Below are 25838 nucleotides of genomic sequence, written 5' to 3' on the forward strand. Positions count from 1 at the left end.
TCGCCCCAGGGTCAGGTAACATAGATAGGAGAACGAAGGTTCTGCAACCCTCTAAGAAACTAGTAACAAGTCACACAAGTGAGTTAAAAAGGTCTACTTTGTAACTCGTTGAATAATGAAGTCCGCAACACTGGATGTAGTATAACACAGAGACAGGTCATTAATGACTAAGTACAAATAACCGTAGATTAACTTCACAATATATAGCAAACGTAATCTACGACAACTGTCTGTTCACTTCTAAGAGTACACTAAACGACGTGTCTTGTCTAATTCAGTCTTGGACGATGATCTATAACAAGTGGGTGAGATCTGCCCTTCTGTCTTCCGAGTAGGCTTCTTTCCGTTGTCGTCCGGTCATTGGTGGATTGTACTCGGCCGGCCGGCAATCGGCCGAGGCAAAGTCGATATCTACATCCTCAGCGCCGCCCGTGGAGCTGGTGGAACTCGCGCAAGTGCCGAGTCCCTATGGCACTAGGTACAGCTCGCATGTTTGCGACTGTGGTGCTTTTTGCCCTGGCTGTGTCTTTTTGGACGACACAGTAACCGTAGTTTTCGAATTATAGAAGAAAAATGTACAAAAGTGACATCTGGACACGTTTGTCTTGAATAAACCGGTAACCGTGGTCTGCAGCGAAGAGGCATTCCAGTACAAAATTTAGCTACATTAAATTTCCTGCAAAAAGGTCATGTTGATTTTTGTGTTGGACTAATAGTTAGGACGTATTGGGAAGAAAATGTGTCGCCCACTCCAGGGATTGCGGTTTTGTTTCCGGTTCGAAGTGATGAACCCATATTACATCGATTAAGTCACTGTTCGACAAAAATGTTGTCACAATCAGCCTCGTAAAGCCCAAGCAACTCCGCACAGATGGTCCATTGTTGCTCCTTATGGTCTTCTGTTACGCGACAAGATAGGCAACGGGCACACACACCTTGGAGAACCCCAGCTGGTGGACGAATGTTTCAGCACTTCCACCATATACGTCCAGTTGTCCAGCGAAGTGTTTGGTTGTAATTTGTCGATCACCTAGAATGAGTTTTTTCACATCTTCCGACAGTGCAGAACTCACAGTTGTAGGCGGCCGGTCGGTACACGGGACATCGGAAAGGTATTCGCGAACTTGTTACGATGATGACAAACGCTTCGCCCAACGACTCATCCGTGCTTTTGGCCACTGCCAGATCTCCGTAGATATTCTGCAAGCGCCTATGGATAACTAAAATGCTCTGGTTTTCCTCCAAAAGAAACTCAGTGACAGCTCTCTGCTTGGAACGCACCTCCGTTAGGGACGCCATTTCAAAGGCTTCATTGGCGTCGCCACCTATTGCAACTTTATGAAACTATAAGGACTGAAGGGTGGAGTATTCCACGTTGTCTTACAAGAAGTTCTCCATTATTGATTGAAACTGGCCGAGAAAAAAATGTGTTGCATTGCGTACTGAGCGTCACTCATCGTTGTTGAAAGAAAAAGCAATTTTACAATATATTTTTACGTGTTTACTTTCCTGCTGCGTAGGCGCCCATCAGATTTAAACAGCTGTCGCGGCACTACGCAAGCTTTCCTACAACTCTGCATACTCAGTTGTGCTGCCCAGAATCACTAATGGCCTCTTTCGGTTCCTTGTCATTTCCACAGAGCTTTTCACAAATAAAAGCTTCAGTTTGGGAAAGCCAGGCTGTAAATGGGGGATATTCAAAAACCTCCCACTTAAGCCTCCAAATCAAATCGGTCGTCAACGCAGCAGAATGGCCTGCGGGCAAGCGTTATCGTGAAGAAGCACATTACTGCTGCACAACGACTCGCTCAGTTTATTTTGAACCATAAAGGTTGCGACAGTAGGCGCTGAACTTATGGTTCCTTCTCTCGGCACAAAGTTGACAATCTTGACGCCCTTTCGATCCCAAAACACTGTGCCCATCTCCTTCTTGATGTTCATAGTGCGTCTGCCCTTTCTTGGATTTTCTTGGCGACCGTGAATGATGCAGTTCCACTGAATGTGGTCTTGTTTGCAGGTCACGTCACCAGCAAATCCGTGGTTCAGAAACTTCCCGCCATTCTGGTCGTACCGAAAGAGACAAATCGGTATAACTCCCATTCGATGCCGTTTTTTTCTGTCAAAAGTTGCGGAACCCACCTTTCAGACAATTTTCTATAGCCCAAACCATCACTATCAGTTACTTGATAAGGAACTGATAGTGAAATTTCGAGAAAACGCAGGCTTATTCCACCAATAGTGAAAGTCCGTCCTGTTGAAACATTTCCTCAATCTGGTTATTTTTGTTCGTAGATTACAGCTGAAGTCGCCCTGATCGATCACGACAATTATTCGTTCATCCGCCATTACACACAATGCACAGTTTTCGAAACTTTATCATCTCATTTCCATAAACTTTGGTTATCTGTTTGTAAATTTCGATATAGCAGACTTTTCTCCATTCGTAATAGTTTTCCACTATGAACCTTACATTTCGTCACAAATTTTCAAGGCACGTGGATAAGCAGCATATGGCCGTTCCCGCAAGCTTGCAGCGTCATACTGGCCGCAATTATCATGTAGGTCTAGGATACAATGGCGGGGTGGAGAACACATTGCGTCATCGACAAATTAATACGTTCTGGACTTTCACAATTACCCTTTGATCGTGGCCGGGCCAAATATCTCACGAAATAAGCGTCAAGCGGAAAAACTACAAAAAAACTCGTAGGTACATTTGTAGGTACATTTGAACATTTTATTTCGGTTGTTCCAATGTGATACAAGTACCATCGTGAACTTATCGTTTCTGAGAACGCATGCTGTTACATCGTGATTGCCTGTAAATACCCCATTAATGCAATAAATGATCATAATGCGTTTGGCAATACGTGTGACGACATTCCTACCAACAGCGAGTAGTTCGCCTTCCGTAATGTTCGCACATGCATTGACAATGCGCTGACGCATGTTGTCACGCGTTGTCGGTGGATCACGATACCAAATATCCTTCAACTTTCCCCACAGAAAGAAATCCGGGGACGTCAGATCCGGTGAACGTGCGAGCCATGGTATGGTACCTCGACGACCAATCCACCTTTCATGAGCCGGCCGGTGTGGCCGTGCAGTTGAAGGTGCTTCAGTCTGGAACCGAGTGACCTCTACGGTCGCAGGTTCGAATCCTGCCTCGGGCATGGATGTGTGTGATGTCCTTAGGTTAGTTAGGTTTAATTGGTTCTAAGTTCTAGGCGACTGATGACCTCAGAAGTTAAGTCGCATAGTGCTCAGAGCCATTTGAGCCAATCACCTTTCACGAAATATGCTATTCAGTACCGCTTCAGCCGCACAAGAGCTATGTGTCGGACTTCTATCATGTTGGAAGTACACCGCCATTCTGTCATACAGTGAAATATCTTGTAGTAACATCGGTAGAACATAACGTAGGAAATCAGCATACATTGCACCATTTAGATTGCTATCGATAAAATGGGGGCCTGTTATCCTTCCTCCCATAATACCGCACCATACATTAACCCGCCAAGGTCGCTGATGTTCGTGGATTTTCCGTTGCCCAATAGTGCATATCATGCCGGTTTACATTACCGCTGATGGTGAATGGCGATTCGTCGCTAAATAGAACGTTTGCAAAAAATCTGTCATCGTCCCGTAATTTCTCTTGTGCCCTACTTGGGCTCATCGTTTGTTGCAGATCGTGGCTGACGTTTACCATGTGGCTGAACACTTCCTGTTTCCTTAAATAACGTAACGGTCAAGACACTTGGATGATGTCGTCCAGGACACCGAGCAGCATACATAGCACACGCCCGTTGGGCATTTTTATCACAACAGCCATACGTCAACACGATATCGACCTTTCCGCATTTGGTAAACAGTCCATTTTAACACGGGCAATGTATCACGAAGCAAATACCGTCCGCACTGGCGGAATGTTACGTGATACCACGTGCTTACACGTTTGTGACTATAACAGCGCCATGTATCACAAAGCGATAAAAGTGGTCCAACTAAAACGTTTATATTTCTTTACTTACTACACGAATATGTAATAAAAATGGGGATCCTATTTTAAAAAAAAAGCAGTTGATATCCGTTTGACCTATGGCAGCTCCATATAGCGGGCCAACCATAGCGCCATCTGGTTTCCCCCTTCATGCTAGACAAGTTTCGTTCTTTGCAGTTTTTTCGTTTGACGCTTATTTCGTGAGATATTTGGCCAGGTCACGATTATGGACCACCCTGAATATCTGCATCGGAAAATATCCGATTTATTTTATGTTTCAAAAATATTTGTGCTAATGTTCAATTAGATTCAAGGCAAGAAGAAAAGTGTGGCTTACCTCGAGATGATTAAATAGCCCCGTCGTACAACGATCACTTTCTACGTATTGTTTTGTTCTACGATCTTCAGTCCGAACAGAGGTCTGATAGTTGTGCCATAAATTTATTTTATCCAAAATTCAACCTAGTGCCTCATCATTAGTTATCCAATCTGTCCCTCATTTCATCTGCGTTCTTCTGTAGCATAACATATCAGAAGATTTGTTCTCCTCTGGTCTTGTCGTGATTCACACGGTATGCATTTCTCCGCTTAGGCCATCACAGGTCATTTAGCTGCCCAAATACAAAAATTCGTCTACTCTTCTCGTAATTCAGTTCCTTCAGCATCCTTGTATTTAATTCGACAACACTCTGTTCCCCTTGTTTTACTTTTATCAATATTCAGCCTTAACTTGTTTTCAATGCACTATCCATTCAACTACTCTGCCAAGTTCTTAGCTGTCTCCGACAGATTCACTATGTCACAGGCAAACCTCAAAATGCTAATTTCTTCTCACTGAACTTTAATTCCCTTTCCAAACTTTCCTTCTGTTTCCTTTCCTGCTTGCTAAGCGTCCAGATTTATGGGTGGAACAGGCTACATCACTGTCACCCTCTTTTCGCAGCTACCGCTTCTCTTCACGTAATGCAACTCTTGAAGCTGCAGTCTGGTTTCTGTACAAGCAGCAGATAAATTTTTACTACGTGTATTTTATACCCGTTACCTTCATAAATCCAAAGATTTCTTTTTTTTTTTGGGGGGGGGGAGGGGGAACTTGATTATGTCGAATCTTTATTTATTCGTTGAAATTTTTAGAATAATGCACTTCCTATTTTGTGAATTTATCGTCTGAAATGGCGGATAATTTATAGTATTCCATAATCCATTAACCACAAACGACCTAGATGTGTTACACTTACACAACTTAAGCGGGATTCACAGAAGCGTAACTTCAGCGTCACTTAATGAAACGGCCTTGTTCCACCAAAATGCAGAATGTTTCACGATATACCTAACATCAATATTGAGAAAGATCGGAGGAATGTTAAATCTTTATTTACTGTATTTGATCTCGATCACTTTCTTTCCTTGAAAAAAGTCTTCTCTCACCTAATTTCTCCCTCTCCCTCTCTCTCTCTCTATCTATCTCTCTCTCTCTCTCTCACACACACACACACACACACACACACACACACACACACACACACACTATTTCTCTCCCTCTCGCTCACTCTCTCCCTCCCACTCTCCCTTTCTCTCTATCCACCTCATTCCCCTCTATATCCTTCCCCGCCACATTTCCCTAATGAGTACACATTGCTATGCTTAATGGTATGGTGTTCTGTCGTAATTAAATACCACGTATATTCATTTTCTAATAAACGTTTAGTGGAGAAGTCAGTGAATCTGTTATAACCTTAAAAGTGACGCAGTGGCAGATATTACGTACGATATTTGATGTCGCAGCTTCATTCCTTGTAGTTAATGCTACATGTGCAACGAATTTTATTACAAGCAGACAGTAATTTGCTGTGTGACAGGCTACACTGAATTGGTTTTAAAGAACGCCGCAGTGACGTATGAACCACTTCAATCATAGTTTAGGTATATCCGTATCCTTCACGCCTGAGTTCAACCCATCACGTAGGAAGTCAGGGCAAGAATGGTTCCTATCAAGGAATCCAGCAAATTATTCAACGACAAACTCGCAGGTTTGATATCGGGCGTCAGCGTTTCCTCACCTGTAGAAATATCTTCTTCCGAGTTTCGCACTTACTCCCAACACATTCAGTTATTTGTTGTAATACTTCTGTGTTTGTCTTCCCCTAGATCTTTTGCCCTCTACGCTCATGGACGTCATGCCTTGACCTCCTGTTACTGATACTGTCAGCCAGTCCCTTTTCTTGTGTCTATTTTCAACATATTACTTTCATTGACGAATCTGTGGAGGCTCCCTATATTTCTTGCCGTATCAGATTACTTAATTTTCAGTTTCCCATGTGAAGCCACAAGTCGAACTGTTCGAGGCGCTTCTTTCCTGCCTTTCACTTTCATTGACCTTGTCAACTGTGAAGGTGTGTTCACCACAAAGGCACAAGTCATTACATATTACGATCAATATATATTTCAATAAGAAAAAAATTATGTGTATTGGAATAGGTAAACGGCCGTTTGCTTTCTTTTCTATCTGTTGATTAGGTTGTTCGCTTACATATTGTTCATTCCTCTCTGAGATTGTTTACTTCATCTTATTGACTGAAATGACACGCACTTGCTTTGCTTCGCTTTCAAACAAAAGATGTATGATGTCACTGCTTATATTTAATTCTTTTGTAATTTTTTTGGTTATAGAGTAAGATCGTATTCATTGATGTGGTTAATTTTATGAATATGTAACGAGGCCGTTATTTGTTGAAAACATTGTTACGACTTGTGATCGCTGGACTGATTTACTTGGCGATATTCTCTTGTCAACGTCATTAACACAGGCAGGGTCTATACTGGTGAGCTCACGTATTTATTCGATATTAAACAACAGAGAAATGAATCGTTCCGAAGATTACTGGCACAGCATGTTCTCTGATAAGACTCTGACAGTGTAACATTCACTCTTTTTGCACACAGTAACTCGTATTCTACGGACGTTGAACTTGTTTGGTATTGACTCAGGATACAGTTTTCTGTACCGTTAGCAACAGTTTTTGTTTTGGTTACCAGCATTCGCAGTAAACAGTCCACTTCGTCTATCGACCTTCGTTCCGTGCTATTGCAGTGTTGTGACAATTCGAAACTCGCGTTTGAAGCTCTACTCGAGATATAACAAACGAATTTTCGCACTGCCCTCATTTCATAGCATGCAAAAGCTCTTACGACGAAAGAACAAATTGTTTGAACGTATTAGTTTCTAGATGCCATCTTTGCTATCTTTAGTGTGTGTATAAACTCGACAGGAAACGAAACCTGTGATCACTGGAGACAGGGCCACATGTTACCCCAAAGCAACACATACATGTATAACTGATTCACGTAAATCCACCTGAAGACGGAAGATTAATCCTCAAAAACGCATAATGGAAATTAATGAGTGTGATTGGTGGCAGTAAACTTGTAGTTCCAGCTGATGAAGAAATATTTTCGGTGCAGCTCGCCTAAAATACAGATTCTCATGAGACATTGTCTCGCCTTATTAAGTATCGATTGAAGTAGTAAATCGACCATGTAGAAATCTTTCCCACGTCAAAATTAGTTGGGAGGATGGATGCAATGTAACTGGTTTTTGTAACGTATGGGCTACATGGACTACGTCAATTAAATTTTTATATTATCGGTAACACAGCAAGACGGGTACCCATGCCGTAAAATCAATATCATGGAATGATAACGCAATTTCCATTTAATGACCTGGACGCCTAATTTCATAGTCATCAAACGTACGCCGCGCGTAGTGGCCGCGCGGTTTGAGGCGTCATGCACGGAATGAGCGGCCTCACCCATCGGAGGCTGGAGTCCTCCCTCGGACATGGGTGTGAGTGTTGTTCTTAGCATAAGTGAGTTTAAGTAGGGTGTAAGTCTAGGTATCGATGACCTCTGCACTTTGGTCCCTTAGCAACTCACACACGTTTGAACATTTGAACAGGAAACGTACTGGACACACCTCGCACCTCGAAACTTACAAGCCATCAATATTCGAAATACAGAAGTTGGTGAAAATCTGGTACCTTATATTTATCTCATGAGATATCAGCCTATATTTATCTCATGAGATAAATATAGGCTGGTTTTATGTCCCAAATACGGATGCGCATGTTGTAAGAAGATTGTCATAATGTCCTGTTAAATTTAATGTACTTCTGCCCGTAGCTGAGAGTCTTTCCCATGGAAACAAATTTTTGTAACATACAATACTGCTCCTAGCAGGAGTATTGTACAGATTAAAGTAAACATGGGAAAGTTCGCGCAAAATTACTACACCCTAATTTGTTCGCAATAAAAGAAATTTATTGATCTCTTTGAAAACTTCGCCAAGACTCGTTCACTAAACATCACACACTGTACAGCTAGTTACTAGGCACGATATCATAATTTATGTTCTCTCTGTACTGAGCAATTGTATACTCACTACAGGGTAACAAAAGCATAGAAAACCGAAAAGACTCAACCCGAAACCGACGTGTGCCCAAGGCAACAAACTTCCGATTTCTCTCAGTTTCCGTACGGCTAGAAATAGCTCGGTTCATCACGAAGGATCGCCCTTCTCGCGAGTTCTTAAATATACTACACTATGTGATCAAAAGTATCCGGACACCCCAAAATACAAACTTTTTCATATTAGGTGTGTTGTGCTGCCACGTACTGCCAGGTCCTCCATATCAGCGACCTCAATAGTCATTAGATATCGTGAGAGAGCAAAATGGGGCGCTTCGATGAACTCACGAACGTGGTCAGCTGATTAGGTGTCACTTCAGTCATACGACTGCACGCGAGATTTCCACACTCCTAAACATCCGTAGGTCCACTGTATCCGATGTGATGGTGAAGTGGGAATGTGAAGGGACACGTACAGCACAAAAGAGTACAGGCCGACCTCGTCTGTTGATTGACAGAAACCGCCGATAGTTGAAGAGGTCGTAATGTGTAATAGGCAGACTTCTACCCAGACCATCGCACAGGAATTCTAAACTGCATCAGGATGCACTGCAAGTACTATTTTTTTCGGGAAGCAGGTTGGTTTTATTCAAGACTCCATTGCACGATATTATTCTGGGCAGCTGTGGGTACAAAACACTGTTATTCAACACAACCTCCGTTCATTGCGACGGCCTTGCGCCATCATACTGGAAGAGGCTGTATGCTTTCATGGTACCGCTCCACTGGTCGATGATGGAACACCGTCTTGCTGCATCAGAAGCCTCAGCATCATTCACGTAGAGCTTCCCACGGAATGCATCCTTCGTTGGGCCAAACAGAGGGAAGTCGGAAGGTGCGAGATCCGGGCCGTAGGGTAGATGACGAAGAACGATCCAGTGAAGTTATGTGAACTCTTCTCGGTGCCACAGAGTTTTGTGAACTTACGGGTGCACATTGTATGAGGCCTTGCGTTGTATTGGAGAAGGAAACGTTCGTTTGTATTTTTGTGGTGACGAACGCGGTGAAGCCGTTTCATTAATTTCTTGAGGATGGCACGGTACACTTCAGTGTTGATATTTGCACCATGAGGGAGGAAATCAAACAAAAGAACCCCTACAGAGCTCAAGAAGACCGTCGCCGTGGCTTCACCGGCTGAGGTTTTGGCTTTGAAGTTTTTCTTCGGAGGAGAGGTGGTCTAAATCCATTCCATTGAGAGCCGTTTTGTTTCCGGTTCGAAGTGGTGAACCCTTGTTTCATCGCATGCGACGACATTCGCCAAAAACTTGTTACGGTTAGCCTCGGAAGGCGCAAGCAATTGCTCGCAGATCGTCGTTCGTTGCTATTAATGGCTTTTGTTCGGCGGCGAGGAACCCAAAGTTCTCACACCTTTGAACACACCAACTGGTGGAGAGTGTATCGGCACTACTAATAGAGACTTCAAGTTAAGCAACTGTGAGCCATCAGTTACACCGAATGAAAAGTGTCCAACATAGCATAAGGCCCAGTTGTGTGCAGCCGCCCGGCACGCGGAAGATCGGGGGGATCTTCGGAACCTTGTTGCGTTGATGACAGATGCCCAAAGACTCATAGTGCTTTTTCTTCTTCTTCTTCTTATTCTTCGCGGATTGATCACTTAGGACCACGCGTAATCAACATATGTTGGCCTTCCTTTTTGCCCAGCATTCCTTCATAAGCAACGAAGGGGCTAGTTGTCGTTTCGTGGACCAAGTATGTCGGTTAGTTTTTCTCTCTTCTTCCTCAAAACCCCATGTGTTTGTGATTTTTCTAATTTCATTTCTGTCATGTAGATTTGGAGACCCTAATTCTCTCAGGTCTTGTAGTTTTGTTCTTTAAAAATGTATGGATTTTCTGCGTTCACCTGTTTGAGTCCATTCCTTCTAAATGCCCCATGAATTGGATTCTTCTCATGCACATTGTGTCTGTTATTTTGGAGATATTTTTATATATTTCTGCATTGGGTTTTGGATAATGCACACCATCTTTAGTTCTTGGTGCTAGGATTTTCCTCATTATTTTACGTTCTTTCACTTCTAATTACCCTTTTAGTGTTCTGTGTTGAAGATTTAGTGTTTCAGATGCGCAGAGAGCTTCGGGTTTAATTACTGTTGTGTAGTGTCGTATTTTGCAGTTCCACGAGAGACTCTTTTTGTTGTAAACGTTTTTTGTTAAGAGCAACGCTGGACTTTTGATGTGACAGATTTGTTTTCATTACAATTTTCTGCAATCAAATGCTTCAAACGGCTCTGAGCACTATGGGACTTAACGTCTTAGGTCATCAGTCCCCTAGAACGTAGAACTACTTAAACCTAACTAACCTAAGGACATCACACACATCCATGCCCGAGGCAGGATTCGAACCTACGACCGTAGCGTTTCTGCAATCCATTCACCTAAATATGTAAATTCTTTTACTTGTTTAATGCTAGACTAGGTCGCCGGTACCGTGATTTTCCGCCAATAGAAACTCAGAGTTCTCTCCTTGGAACGCACCTCCGTTACAAGCGCCACTTTGAAGGTTGGAATAGTGCCGCTACCGGTCGGAACTTGATCGAACTATACGGGCTTAAGCGGGAATATCCCACGATGTCCGACAGCAAACTCTGCATCTTTTAACCTAAATTGGTCGAGAAAAAAATTTGTTGCATTCGTTATTGAACGCTCCTCGTATAACGCCCTTGTATCCCATAACTTGATGAGGGACAAATGGCTCTGAGCACTATGGGACTTAACTTCTAAGGTCATCAGTCCCCTAGAACTTAGAACTACTTAAACCTAACTAACCTAAGGACATCACACACATCCATGCCCGACGCAAGATTCGAACCTGCGACCGTAGCGGTCCCGCGGTTCCAGACTGTAGCGCCTAGAACCGCTCGGCCACCAAAGCCGGCTTGATGAGGGACACTCCTGCACTAACCTTCTGCGGACTTGGGTAGATAAATAAAAACTAAAATAAAACAATAATCGGATTTTGACTACGGGGTGCAGTGTCACCCTGGAGCACTAAAAGACATCTAAAGTACATCAAAAACGTTGACGTTGCTGTCTCAGAAACGTTCGAGTATCCTCGGATAAGCCGAGACATGCTTAATTCGACCGGTCTTCCACTGGCCGAAGTTTCAGGGAAATCGGGTTATGGCACTTGCCTCTTCTCCCTGTGAGTTAACGATACTTCATTACTAAGGCCGGTATTACTCTATGAAATTTCTTTGTCAAATATCTTCGTCAAAAATCTTTGTCAAGGATATTTGATGGTGTCATAGGGAACTTTGTCAAATGTCGTTCAATATTTGAATAAATCTAGGGCCTCGCTGTAGATTTGATGAAAGAAGTCGCTTGTCTTCTGTTCACTGTAATGTGACATATTACCACATTGAGCGCTAGCATCGCTGCAGCGTTCTGTCGTCTGTAGTGTTTTTATAAACATTGCCGGTAAATACAATTGGTGTGTGCCGAAAACCACAAAATTAATAGAGATGTATGAAGCTGATGAGGAGCTTTACAACGTGAGGCACTCTGAATACAAAAAGAGATTAAGAAGATTGGAGACCTAACCTGACATAACCTAACCTAACCTAACCTAACCCAACCCTCTCTTGTAGCAAGGAATCGGAGTGTTACAGTGAGCCTGTCTTCTGCAGATGTAGCAGTTGTTGATATTGTGATATGAGGATACACTTCACTGAGCACATACTGAAATATATGCTCATCTATTCTTAAGTAATTGATTTACGACTTGACGTCCTCCGCTATAAGCTCACGCAACACGTTTTGTTGAATGCTTTTATCGTATCGTCGTAAAACCCACGGCTACAACCAGGTATGTTTCCATTTTTCCCCCCGCTTCTCTCCCACAGGTGCACACAGTGCAATTGTGGTATATGCAACTGCTGCGGTTAATAACAAGTTGTTGTTGTCAACCATCTTGAACTTTGACGAAAAATATGATGACGGAATATTTGATCACGTCTTTGATCAAATCTTTGACAAAGAAATTTGATAGTGTAATACCGGCCTAACTGAGAGAATCGTCACTGGATAAAAGCGTAAAAAGTACTGCGTTAACGTGACTGAAGCTTCCCCGCTAGACTAAAAGCATGGATGGTAATGAGCTCCTTCCCAAGGAGTCCAGGGAAAGGAGAGAGGGGAGGGAACTGGAGGGCGCGTGACTGCACGCCTCCCCTCTGTGTCGCGTGCTGTGTCAGCGAGCGGCCGTCTCGTGTTTCGCTGATGCAGCCCGCCGTGCAGTAGGGCCAGCCACTGTGGGGGCACATGCGGGGTTTCACTGCGTCTGTCGCGACGATCACCGCCAGCTCCTGCAGATAGGATGCGTTCCTGGTCGCTACGTATTGTGTGCGCAGAGCCTAGTCGCCCAGCGCGTGCTCTGTCAAAGGAGATTCCACTCCTTGTCTGGCCTTATTAGTGAGTAGCGGTTTCCCTCTCTGCCTCCTTATCTGCCTCTCTTTCCTTCCTCGTGAATTCAGCCTTTATTTTAGCTCTCGGTCTGGACATTCGTTAGTCTAGCAGCAGTGTTGCGTTACCTGGTGTCACATTCCTGAATAAAGCATCCGTACTCTGTTCCTTATGTGAGCATATTTTATCTTTATGGTTTTGATTTTACCGTAAATTGACTTTTCTGGAGACTAAAAATCTACGGCGTAGGAATCAGCTTGGGTTTCGAAAAAGACGATCGTGTGAAACCCAGCTCGCGCTATTCGTTCACGTGACTCAAAGGGCCATAGACACGGGTTTCCAGGTAGATGCTGTGTTTCTTGACTTCCGCAAGGCGTTTGATACGGTTCCCCATAGTCGTTTAATGAACAAAGTAAGAGCATAAGGACTATCAGACCAATTGTGTGATTGAATTGAAGAGTTCCTAGATAACAGAACGCAGCATGTATGGAGAGAGGCCTTTCGAAGTAAGAGTGATTTCAGGTGTGCCGCAGGGGCGTGTCGTAGGACCTTTGCTATTCACTATATATATATATATATATATATATATATATATATATATATATATATATATATATATATATATAAGACCTTGTGGATAACATCGGAAGTTCATCGAGACTTTTTGCAGATGATGCTGTAGTATATGGATAGGTTGTAATAATGGAAGATTGTACTGAAATGCAAGAGGATCCGCAACGAATTGACGCATGCTGCAGGGAATGGCAATTGAATCTCATTGTAGACAAGTGTAATGTGCTGCGAACACACAGAAAGAAAGATCCTTTATCATTTAGCTACAATATAGCAGGTCAGATACTCGGAGCACTTAATTCCATAAATTATCAGGGAGTAGGCATTAGGAGTGATTTAAAATGGAATGACCATATAAAATTAATCGTCGGTAAGGCAGATGCCAGACTGAGATTCATTGGAAGAATCCTAAGGAAATGCAGTCTGAAAACAAACGAAGTAAGTTACAGTGCACTTGTTCGCCCACTGCTTGAATACTGCTCACCAGTGTGGGATCCGTAACAGATAGGGTTGATAGAAGAGATAGAGAGGATCCAACGGAGAGCAGCGCGCTTCGTTACAGGATCATTTAGTGATCGCGAAATCATTACGGAGATGATAGATAAACTCCAGTGGAACACTCTGCAAGAGAGATGCTCAGTAGGTCGGTACGGGCTTTTGTTGAAGTTTCGAGAACATACCTTCACCGAGGAGTCAAGCAGTATATTGCTCCCTCCTACGTATATCTGGCGAAGAGACCATGAGGATAAAATCAGAGAGATTAGAGCCGTACAGAAGGATACCGACAATCTTTCTTTCCACGAACAATACGAGACTGGAATAGATGGGAGAACTGATAGAGGTACTCAAGGTACCCTCCGCCACACACGGTTAGGTGGCTTGCAGAGTATGGATGTATAGGTAAATAAACAGATTAATAAATCGATTGTACACTTAAAATTAATCTTTGACCAACCTGAAATCATTCTGCATTTAGACCCTCTACACGTCACCGAAAAAAATTTGAAACATTTTCCAAAGAAACAGAATAAATGAATGTTACGACGATTGTCGGCGACGAATAGTCTAGAAGCGAGACGGATACGTCAGATAGCCGTGTCAGCTTTATACTTGCAGGCAATAGACTATTAACCAAGATTACGGAACTGAACATCATCCTTTACCCTCGACATTCAATAAGGTGTGAAATCTTCATGTGTAGCAGTTTGAACCTCTGTTATTCGGATCAAAGATACCTACTTTATAAGGTGTCCCAGGAGAAATTCGAGGCAAAAACGTATAACATGAGCTCTAAAATGCATACGTTAAAAGCTATGAGCATTTCTTCAGTGAAAGAGATATAGTATGTTTACAGTAGCGAAAATGAGCGAGTTCCAGTTGCTTCTAAGGTTTTCTTTTTAGAGCCCATGTTTAGTGGACCTTTTTGCTTCGAATGATCGTTCCTATCATATGTCCAAACACTGACTATTCCACCTCGGACACCCTGTATTAACTTTCTTACTATACAGTGTAATTCAGCTACCGTTACCGATCGGTGTAACGCAACCTGGAATGCCTTCAAAACCGGAAATGAGATTTTAGTATTTTATTGCTCAATACGCCGATACTATTAGTCCAACAAAAGAAATGAGCAGGACATTTTTTAGGTAATTTAATGTAGTTAAATTTTGTACTGGCATGTCTTTTCGCTGGAGGCCACGGTTTTCGAGTTATATACAGCCTGTAGCGAAAATTTATCCTGGTACAATATTTAAGCACATCAAATTTCCTACTAAAAAGGTCCTGTTTATTTCTTCTATAGGACTAATAGTTTGGGCGTAGTGAGCTGGAGAATTTGTATATTTTGCACATGGTATTTGAAGGCGTTGCGGGTTGCAGGAAATCGAGTCGTCGGAGCAGCTGCATTATCCTGTGTCTCTCAACCTAATTCACCAAAATGGTAACATTTCCATACGATTTTCTCATTTCATTATCTGTTTTGGCGCCCTAGTAAGTCATCATTAGATGATCCGTTTGAAAATAAAGGAAAATGGGGTAGAAATAAAAGGCCATTACATAAGTTACAAAGTGAAACTAGTTTTATACTGTACTTCACACAAGTAGTTGGCAGCGGTCATGATGTTTAGGCTCGTCACTGTTGTTCCTTTGGACGTACAGCTGGTATGTGACATTTCCTCTCGTTATGGTTTTCAGTACCTGTATAACTGGTGATGGTCGAAGTAGAGAGGATATAAAATGTAGACTGGCAACGGCAAGGAAAGCGTTTCTGAAGAAGAGAAATTTGTTAACAACGAGTATAGATTTAAGTGTCTGGAAGTCGTTTCTGAAAGTATTTGTATGGAGTGTAGCCATGTGTGGAAGTGAAACATGGGCGATAAATAGTTTGGACTAGAAGAGAATAGAAGCTTTCGAAATGTGGTGTTACAGAAGAACGCTGAAGATTAGATGGGTAGATCACATAACTAATGAGGAGGTATTGAATAGAATTGGAGAGAAGAGGAGTTTGTGGCACAACTTGACAAGGAGAAGGGACTGGTTGGTAGGACATGTTCTGAGGCATCAAGGGATCACAGATTTAGAATTGGAAGGCAGCGTGGAGGGTAAAAATCGTAGTGGGAGACCGAAAGATGAATGAACTAAGCAGCTTCAGAAGGACGTAGGTTGCAGTAAGTACTGGGAGGTGAAGAAGCTTGCACAGGATAGGGTAGCATGGAGAGCTGCATCAAACCAGTCTCAGGACTGGAGACCAGAACAACAACAATGTGAGTTGGAGTGCGCTGGTGGACGGTGTGTAGCTAGCCAGCTGTTGAGAGTGTTGTTTGGCTCGGCGTGTTGCAGATGAGGCAGTGTCGGCGGCCGAGTGGAGGCGGCGGCCCCGGCTAGCGGCGGCGGCACCATGCGGCCGCAAGCTCCGCCCCCGCCGCCCCCAGCGCCAGCTAGAGGCCTAGCCATGCTCCTGCTGCTGCTGCTCGCCTCTCCGCCACCCGCCCGCGCCGTCGACGTCTGTGAGTATCCAACAATCACACTGTGCTACTGCCCAAGGCGCATTGCTGTGTGCCGAGCACAAATACCAATAAACCCTGTAAAGTTGAAAGCTTGGATAATGTTGATTATTGCAGTTTTGTCATATGATGATTTGATGGAGACCGTGGCTGTTGTTTGAAGACAAATGTTGATGGTGTTACGACAGCAACCAGCCACAAATTTACTTTCAGTTCCTTTATTCAAAGGGTACCGTTACCGGTTTCGATTCGTTGTGATTCATCCTCAGACGGTTTACACGCTTTCTTTATGACAAGTAGTGTGTTTTTTAAAGATTAATTATCCTAAAACATAAATAATACATAATTATATACACACTACACACAGATGGTTGCGTTACAGATTTTCGTTGCATGTGACTTACGTGAAACGTCGGTTTGGAGTGTTTGTTTCCATAATATTCGTGCAATAGATGTAAATACATTTCCACTGCGTTCTTATTGTTGCACACGTAAATTGTTCTCACTGAGCACTTTAGATTTGTCACTGAGAAGATTTATACCACGCACCACATGTTTCGATACATACAAAGACCTTACAAACATATGAGTATCACAGATGCTATGATATATCGTAACATTTGACGATGATGTCCTATGTTTGGAAAGGTCCATATATTCATTTACGCAACTGTAATGCCTCTTACACCAGTACAGAGACATTGCATTTTTGAGGTGATACTGTATCGGTAAAATGGTATATTATTTAATTACATTTAGGATCATGAGAATTATAGTAACATATAAAGTTGCTACTTGATCTGCAGACAGGTGTACTAATATTATTTGCTTAGGAGGCTGGAAAGTAATTTTTTAAAATTTTTCAGGAAAGGGGTGTTAGCTAACTCTGTTTCTTCGTTAAGGATATAGTCTGGGGTGCTGTTTGTGTGTGTGTGTATTTATTATTCTTCTAATATATTCACAGTGATTCCTTTTTCTGCTAGATGCAAAATTTTTAAGTTGTCCTCAGTGTTTGCCACTGAATGGTTTTCTTCAACAATATGGGCTGTAAATGCTGATTTGTTCAAGTTACCAAGTCTTAAAGTATCAACATGTTCTTTTTATCTCATTTCAAAACTTCTGCCTGTCTGTCCAATGTAGAATTTTTGGCATGTATCACATTTGAGTTTGTATATTCCTGATTTACGGTAGGGACTTTTGGAGGTATTTACATCATGGATTACTTTTTGTTGCAATTTATTATTACTGGAAAAGCTGATTGTGATATTTTTCTTCTTTTTAAATAAGTTTGCTATTTGGTATGAAAATGGGCCTATGTATGGGAGAGTAGCATATTTAGGTTTGGTTTCAGTGTCACACTGATTTGGCTTGAAGTGACTGCTGTGAAGTGGGTCTGTGGTTTTTTGTCAGCATTTTGTTGTGGAGTATTTCTATTATTGTGGGTTTATATCCATTATTATGAGCAACTGTTTTAATTATGTCCTCTAATTTCTTTGTGATATGACATGTGCACATATTACATTTAATAAAGCATAAACCAGGTAAACCAACGTTTAACATTACTAGATTTAGACGAAGTTTTGGTACTGTTAATTGCGAAACACTCACTCAGATTCTGAACATGCACCGAACAACACCATTAACGTGTCAGTTATTCGAAATTCCCAGTAGGACGCAGAAGTTTGAAATTGGGCTCAAAGGTGCCAACAAATTTCCCCTGTAATTGTGCAAAAACGTGGTGCCCTGCAGCTTCAGCATCGAACTAGCAATACTTCAAATGGTTCTAAGCACTATACGACTTAACTTTTGAGGTCATGAGTCCCATAGACTTAGAACGACTTAAACCTAAATAACCCAAGGACATCACACACATCCATGTCCGAGGCAGTATTCGAACCTGCGACCGTAGCGGTGGCTCGGCTCCACACTGTAGCGCCTAGAACCGCACGGCCACTCCGGCCGGCCAATACTTCAAACAGTAAGGTCTCGACACATGAGAAAAACAGGCTAGAGTTCATAAGCTCGTTTGAGGTGTAAGGCTGGTTAATGATCTCACATTTGCGCCAAATTTCACCGCACCGCAATTCTGTGAATATCATCGTGGACGTGTCACGTGACGGGAAGATCGTCAGAGCTCATCGTCTTACCTACATTTCACCCCGTCTCTTGACGCCTCTGCGGTGGCTATCAGAACCGCGGCGCCCAGTGTTGAAATCATGCAGTTTTGTTATGAGAGGCCGAGGAAAACACGTCAGACAAACCGCCGCTCGGAATCGACACGGAAAGGTGTCTAGGACGTGGCGTGATGGGTTTCCCGCCTTTCCCTTGACGCGTCGATTCTCACGCATATCGCGGTCGAAGATGACAGTTCGCGTTGCGATGACTAAAACCACCACTTTGTTGACAGCCTTTAACGCTGCTGGCACCCCCTGGCACACCCTTCACTAAGAACATCGTGGCCTGAAACGTAACTGAACGTGATCGCACCCCTGTGGAGTGTAGCACAAATGCAATTATTGCTCTGGTGTACTGGGTGGAAACACTGGAGACATTTAAAAACCGTTTGACGAAATCTTGTACTTTTTCAGCACTTTCGCGCCCTTTGTGGCGTTATCGAGAGGGGGAGTGGGCGACATTGACACATGTGTGAGTAAAACGGTAAAGGGGCGCTCTAAGGCCTCCCACTTCAGTAACATTCTCGGTGGCACCCTCATATCGCTGTTGGCAACCTTAAAAATGTCCCTGTACACAGCCAGTCATTCACTGGTTGCTAGCTGTAAGAAAGTCCTGAACGCACTCACAAAGGTCGTAAGATATTTGTTTCGCTAAGCAAGAAAGTGTAACCACATCAAAATGTCAAGGAATGCGACCTCAACCTAGGCGCCGATGTCTACAGCGCTATGGCTCTCATGGACGTACAGGGCGAGGTGAGTTTCTCACGATCTCTCTTTGCAGAATTCATGTTGATTTTTTGTAGAGAAGATTTGCTTGCTCAAAAAATGTCATAATACGTGAGTATAAGACATGTCCCGAAATTCTGTAATAGACATTAGAGCGATATTGGCCTATTATTATGTGTATTTATCCTACGACCATACTAGGAACCGGGAATGACTCGAACTTTATTCCAGTTACTAGGTTCCCTTCAGTGCTCAAGCGACCTATGATAAACTACTGCTAGAAAAGGAGCAACTTTATTTGCATTATCTGTGTAGAACCTTATCGATATCTCATATTATACTGTTTTCTTTTCACTATTGACAGTCTTAGTCAAATTTCTATTCACATATCTCAATGTCTGCCATTTCGGCAGCCATGCCATGATTGAAAGGAGGAATCCCATTGCGATTATCCGATGTGAAATCATTAGTAGTGATGCGAAAAATCAAGTCTTTATGTTAAACAGACGATCAAATTGAGGAAGATCTCGTTTTGAAATTTCTTAATGGGTCTGTCTTTTGTAACTTCTAATATGCTACAAAAAAATTGTTGAAACCTCTTCCCCAAGTAAGTCTGTAATGTGCTTCTATCTTTAAGATGTGTGGTTTTATTGCGTGGAACACTGCTTCCTCAGTCGCTAAATTTGTACTGTTTATAAAAGTTTGATTCCTTTTATTCCTCGTCTTTTTCTACCCTGTATGTACACAATCAGGGTAGGAGAAAAGTTTTAAGAAAGATACACGCGATCATTCACAAAACCGATAGTCGGGCAGTCGTACACTGGGAACAGTTGAGAGAACTAAGCCCCTTAAGGCACCTGAAAAGAAGGAAAGTGGGCTCTTGAAGACTTCGAGCAATGGGTTTAACTGACGATGATCGTCGAAAATCATCACCTGCCTCAAAAGATACAGACCTGAAACTGGATTCTGTCCCACTGTTATCCATTCACTTTCGGGACCGTTCCAAGGGAGCTAAAACATTACAAAAACCTTCTATAACTCTTACTTCCAGCCTCGTCGTCAATCTTGTAGTGTCTTGGAATCCTGATTATTCGGTTCACTAGACAAACAATCAAATAACTCGTATTAATGAGTTTTATTACAATAAGAAAATTACAATTGGCAATTGCACAGATGTGTCGCAAGCAAAGAGCGACATATGAAATAGTCTTTGCAGTGACTGCTCATCTCTAACTGACAAATGTCTTTCTTGAACTGCTAACGAAGTTGCTATCGTTGACGCTGCTATCCAAGTCGCTTTTCTTGAAACTGCTATCTAAGTGGGCCATCACCAGTCGATCGCGGCGCTTAAGTCATCTTCACATAGGGGGCGCTGTTGTCACGTTGTCGTTGTGGAGGGACGTCCGGTCAGCGTACAATTGACAAACTTCTTCTCACAGCCATCTCTCCAATGTCATTCCCGACTAGTGTGTCGACGCTTGAGTTTATGCCGTAACAATAACAGTGAGAGGTTTTGTACTGGAAACTTATTCCACGGTCTTAAGATGAACTTAGATTCGAAACTGGATGTGGTACATACACGACTTATTTAATGAAGATGTAGTGAACGCGTGGTTTTACTGATTGTTAAATGCCACTGTGGCCGCCGAATTCGATTTGGTTTAAAGCAGAGGAATGCAGGAGTAGCACCTATGAAAAATATCCCTGAAATGAAGAAACTAACGGCCACCGTCGATTTCAGGAAACTTCAGTATTCGCGGGGAATGATCTGGCAACAACATTAAAATCTATGAAGATAGTAACTGTTGTCGAAAGAACAGATACCATTGATTACTGTTTCTCTGCCTCGTAATGACTGGATGTTGTGTGACGTCCTTAGGTTAGTTAGGTTTAAGTAGTTCTAAGTTCTAGGGGACTGATGACCATAGATGTTAAGTCCCATAGTGCTCAGAGCCATTTGAACCATTTGAGCCATTGATGACTGTGCAGCTTCTCTAGAATAAATGATAATTAATTGAAAACCTCAGCTGCCGACAGGCGGTGTTGATATACCTCGATGGGGACAGTTGTAAATGTGTGCCCCGACCGGGACTCGAACACGGGATCTCCTGCTTACATGGTCGACGCTGTATCCATCTCAGCCACCGAGGACACAGTCGAGTCGGGGCACACATTTTCAACTGCCCCCATCGAGGTATATCAACAACACCTGTCGGCAGCTGAGGGTTTCAATTAATTATCAACATTAGAATCATTGAGCAGTATGTCGGCAACTCGCAGCTGAAACTCCATAATCGCTTATTATGCTATAAAAGAATCGCAGAACTTGAGGCTATCATAGCGTTTTTGGTAGACAAAAATCGAGAATATCTCGCAGGAATGGAAACCTGATTTTTGGATCGTAAGTGGAGTCTGATTTAATTACTAATTTTGGCCACTGTGATACAGTTTCATTCCTACAGCCGCAATAATGCCTACTAAAATGCAACGCGATAGCTTTTGAACAATAAATTATGTGGTATCCTGAAATTACGTCGTGCGGGTCGTATCCACAAATGATTATTATATCTTAGTTTTAATTTGGCTGAAGAGAGCATAGATACTCGCGATCACCTAGACGCGTGAAACTTAATTGCGCCTCAGTATAAATTTTATTCTCTATCAGCAGTTTCAATAGTCAGGTCTTATGGCAGGTGAATGGAGGTCGGTTACCGTTGTCTAAATGGAGGCGAGGAACCAATGGGGGAATTAGTCCTGTGGTCTGGTAAACTGGCCTCTCTGTGTATATCATTTAGCTTTTCTTCACTCTGTGAGTTCTGGCACCTACCTCAGACATCCAGTAGGAAATATCAGCTCCTCTAACAAAATGGTTCAAATGGCTCTGAGCACTATGGGACTCAACTGCTGAGGTCATCAGTCCCCTAGAACTTAGAACTAATTAAACCTAACTAACCTAAGGACATCACAAACATCCATGCCCGAGGCAGGATTCGAACCTGCGACCGTAGCGGTCTTGCGGTTCCAGACTGCAGCGCCTTTAACCGCACGGCCACTTCGGCCGGCCGCTCCTCTAACAAGCTCACGTTAGTGCAATATCTTTTAAGCCGGATGATCATGAAATGCAATCAATAACTCAATGTAATGGCCGTCATCTACGAATGCAACAGAAGGGTAATGAAAAGTTGAACAATCTTTCACTTAAAAGTTATTACAAGATTGATGCGTTTGCAAAGAAATACCTTGTGGGACGAATAACGAGACGTAGCTCCATTTTTTCTACATATCGATCTATCGTTGTCATAAATAAACTAATACACACTGCGGAAATAAATTAGTGCGTTCATTTAGAAGTTTCCAATTTACTCAAGATTTATTGTAGCAACAGTAAATATGGTGTACATGAAATGATTACGTTTACAGATGAACAGCACCGGTACTGACCCATGCTGAAACACTAATATTAGTGCGCTGTGTAGCCTCCACGGGCGGCAATGCAGGCGCTGACGCTAGCATCCAGTCGGTCCTACAGGTGGTGGTGATTACTGTTTTGGGGTACGCTATGCCTCCCAAATCGAAATGTTCAAATAGGCTGATGAGTCGCACGAGTAACGTCTCGTTCCCCATCGTACAAGACCGGAATTGATTCACGGTCAGTGTGTGGACTAGCATTACCCTGATTCAAAAACACATACCCTTCCTGTTGCAGGAACCGAACCCAGAAACATTAAAGGTGAACGAGGATTGTAGTTTATCTCGCTCCAGACCACCCTACGAGACAGCGCTCAAGGTCTACGTCGTGCACACAAAACAGAGTCACTTGCGTGCAGACAGAATCTGCTTTCTTAGTCGAATACACACGCCAGTCCATCTTCCAGGTGATTCTCTGACGTCGTCGGTCAAACTTTGCACGTCGCTGCTGTGGCGTAAGTGGAAGACAGGATAGAGGTTTGCGTGACCTGTGTCCCACCGTTAATTACTGTTCGCGGTGTCACATCTGGGCCCACAAGCCCTATTATCTGTGCTGTGGCTGTTGTAGTTGGCAGGAGAGCCAACACCGTGTTACTAGAGGAAGCCGAAAGGCACGCGTTTTAGCTCACGCAGGCTGGCGTGAGGTCTGGAACAGGACAAGGAAATTAGAATTTAGAAAAAACGGACGTAGCTGGTGGAATACTTAACTTGGTGGTGAACGTCGATCTTAACGGTACATGATTCAGTATCAATAGTAACTGGTAATGGCGCCTTGCTAGGTCGTAGCAAATGACGTAGCTGAAGGCTATGCTAACTATCGTCTCGGCAAATGAGAGCGTATTTTGTCAGTGAACCATCGCTAGCAAAGTCGGCTGTACAACTGGGGCGAGTGCTAGGAAGTCTCTCTAGACCTGCCGTGTGGCGGCGTTCGGTCTGCAATCACTGATAGTGGCGACACGCGGGTCCGACGTATACTAACGGACCGCGGCCGATTTAGAGGCTACCACCTAGCAAGTGTGATGTCTGGCGATGACACCACAGTGGCAGCTGTACCATCTGCCACTGACGCCTTTCCAATATAACGATCTTGCCGGGCGTCTGTACTGCTCGGACATCCAGAACCTTCTATGCGGGTGTGGGGATGTTCACGTGACCAATGATACCAGTACCGTTGCACAACTGTCGCAGCACGTCGAACTTGTGTGGCAGTTCTCCGAAAGGACCATCCGGCCACTCGTAAGGCCGTAGTCCGGCCCCCATCAGACTCGGTCACTTGGTTGTAGGAAGCACGAGTGCGTTTCCGTGGCATGGTTGCCTGTTTGCTTCACACGTCTACACGAGACTATACCTCCTGGCTATGGGCATTCCCTGTTAAAGGGTAGACACAGATGATGCTCTGGTAGCTGTGCAACTACACCACCTGTTAGTGGACAACGTTGAAACTGTTCTGACAAGGGGAGGCCGCCAATTGTGAAATTCAGATTCGATTCATACTGCGCATAATAAAAGCTCATGGCCAGAGGAGTAATGTGGCAAAGCACCAAGATGCACTTCTCAGCCGTTGTCGAGAAAATTGACAGTTAAAAGAAACCGTTGCGGTGAAATACTCTCTACGATTAATAAATTTCCAGAGCGTCCTGCCGCAGCGGTAAGCTCTCGGGTTCGTAATCTGGAGGTCGCCGGATCGAACCCCGCGCCATGCAACTTTTTTTTTATTATTAGTTATATATATATATATATATATATATATATATATATATATATATATATATATATATATATATATATATATATGAATTGCTTATGCATGTTGGTGAAGGCGGATCGCTCTCCAATTGTACCGCCTCCATTTTTCCCTTTGTTTAACAGGGTGTACCAAATGTCTCCCGTCCGCACTGATTTTCGACGATGTTATAAGTTGCGCTAGGGACCGCATCTACCTTCTTTCGAAGTTAGCATGCAACTACGCTGTTATGCGGCGGCTCGTTTCGGCCCATTCAACATCTGTCCTTCAAGTGTAACGAGCGAGTAACGGAGTTTATATTTCATACCTGCCACAGCAAATTTGTGTTCGTGGGGTTTCTATTCTAATTCGAACGTTTGACTTACGCTATACGTATTCGTTTCGGAATATCGTTTCTACGTCTTCCGTTAACTATACGTGGTTAACATTATGAAGACAATTAATAACATTTGTGAAGTACAACTTTGTTTGCGGAAAACATAATGATGTTCGAAGTCGCCAATTGTTCCACGACAAACGACTTTCAACAACTTATTATATGCATAATTGTTGCAACTGATTGCCGTGAATTATATATATATATATATATATATATATATATATATATATATATATAAATTACAAAAAACAAATACTAAAAAAAAAGTTTGCAGGGCGCGAGATTCGAACCGGCGACCTTCGGATTACGAACCCGAGCGCTTACCGCTGCACCACAACGCTGTAGAAGATTATTAATCGTAGAGTATTTCATCGCAGTGGTTTCTTTTAACTGTCGATTTTCTCGACAACGGCTGAGAAGTGCATCTTGGCGCTTTGTCACATTACACCTCTGGCCATGAGCTTTTATTATGCGCAGTATGAATCGAATCTGAATTTCACAATTGGCGGCCTCCCCTTGTGAGTACATTTGCTACCCCCAGGTGGAATATCTCGTCATCAGATCAATACTGACGTCGTCTTTCCAGGTGTATTCACTTTTGTTCTGGCAGTGTATTATGTGCCTCCTCCCTAATTCCAGGATGAACGTTTCGTTGTACTGCAGACTTTACGCTGTTTTCGAAATTCTTTACAGATAAACACTCTATTCCTATTCGGTAACTGATCCGCATGCTTGGCTTTGCCGGTCATCGTTGTCACCAAATGACATATCTGATCACACCTTACAGGTTACTCAAAGTATTTATCTGCCAGATACTTGTTTTCTGTTTTAAAAATTCCGAAAAAATACTCCGACTTGTCCTGATGGACTAGCTCGTCTTAGAGGATAGATA

At 43.0% G+C, this 25838-nt stretch overlaps 1 protein-coding gene across 1 annotated transcript in view; it reads left to right on the forward strand.

Annotated features, from left to right (window-relative positions):
* Positions 1–16341: 16341 nt before the first annotated feature.
* LOC124612775 (discoidin domain-containing receptor tyrosine kinase B-like) overlaps positions 16342–25838 on the forward strand; it is a 260476-nt gene continuing 250979 nt past the window's right edge. The window contains exon 1 of the mRNA XM_047141170.1: positions 16342–16458. Within this exon, the coding sequence (XP_046997126.1) occupies positions 16350–16458 (109 nt within the window). The 5' untranslated portion in view covers positions 16342–16349. The remainder of the gene's footprint in view (positions 16459–25838) is intronic.

This window comes from Schistocerca americana, chromosome 4 (assembly GCF_021461395.2).
Source record: "Schistocerca americana isolate TAMUIC-IGC-003095 chromosome 4, iqSchAmer2.1, whole genome shotgun sequence".
Taxonomy (NCBI): Eukaryota; Metazoa; Arthropoda; class Insecta; order Orthoptera; family Acrididae; genus Schistocerca; species Schistocerca americana.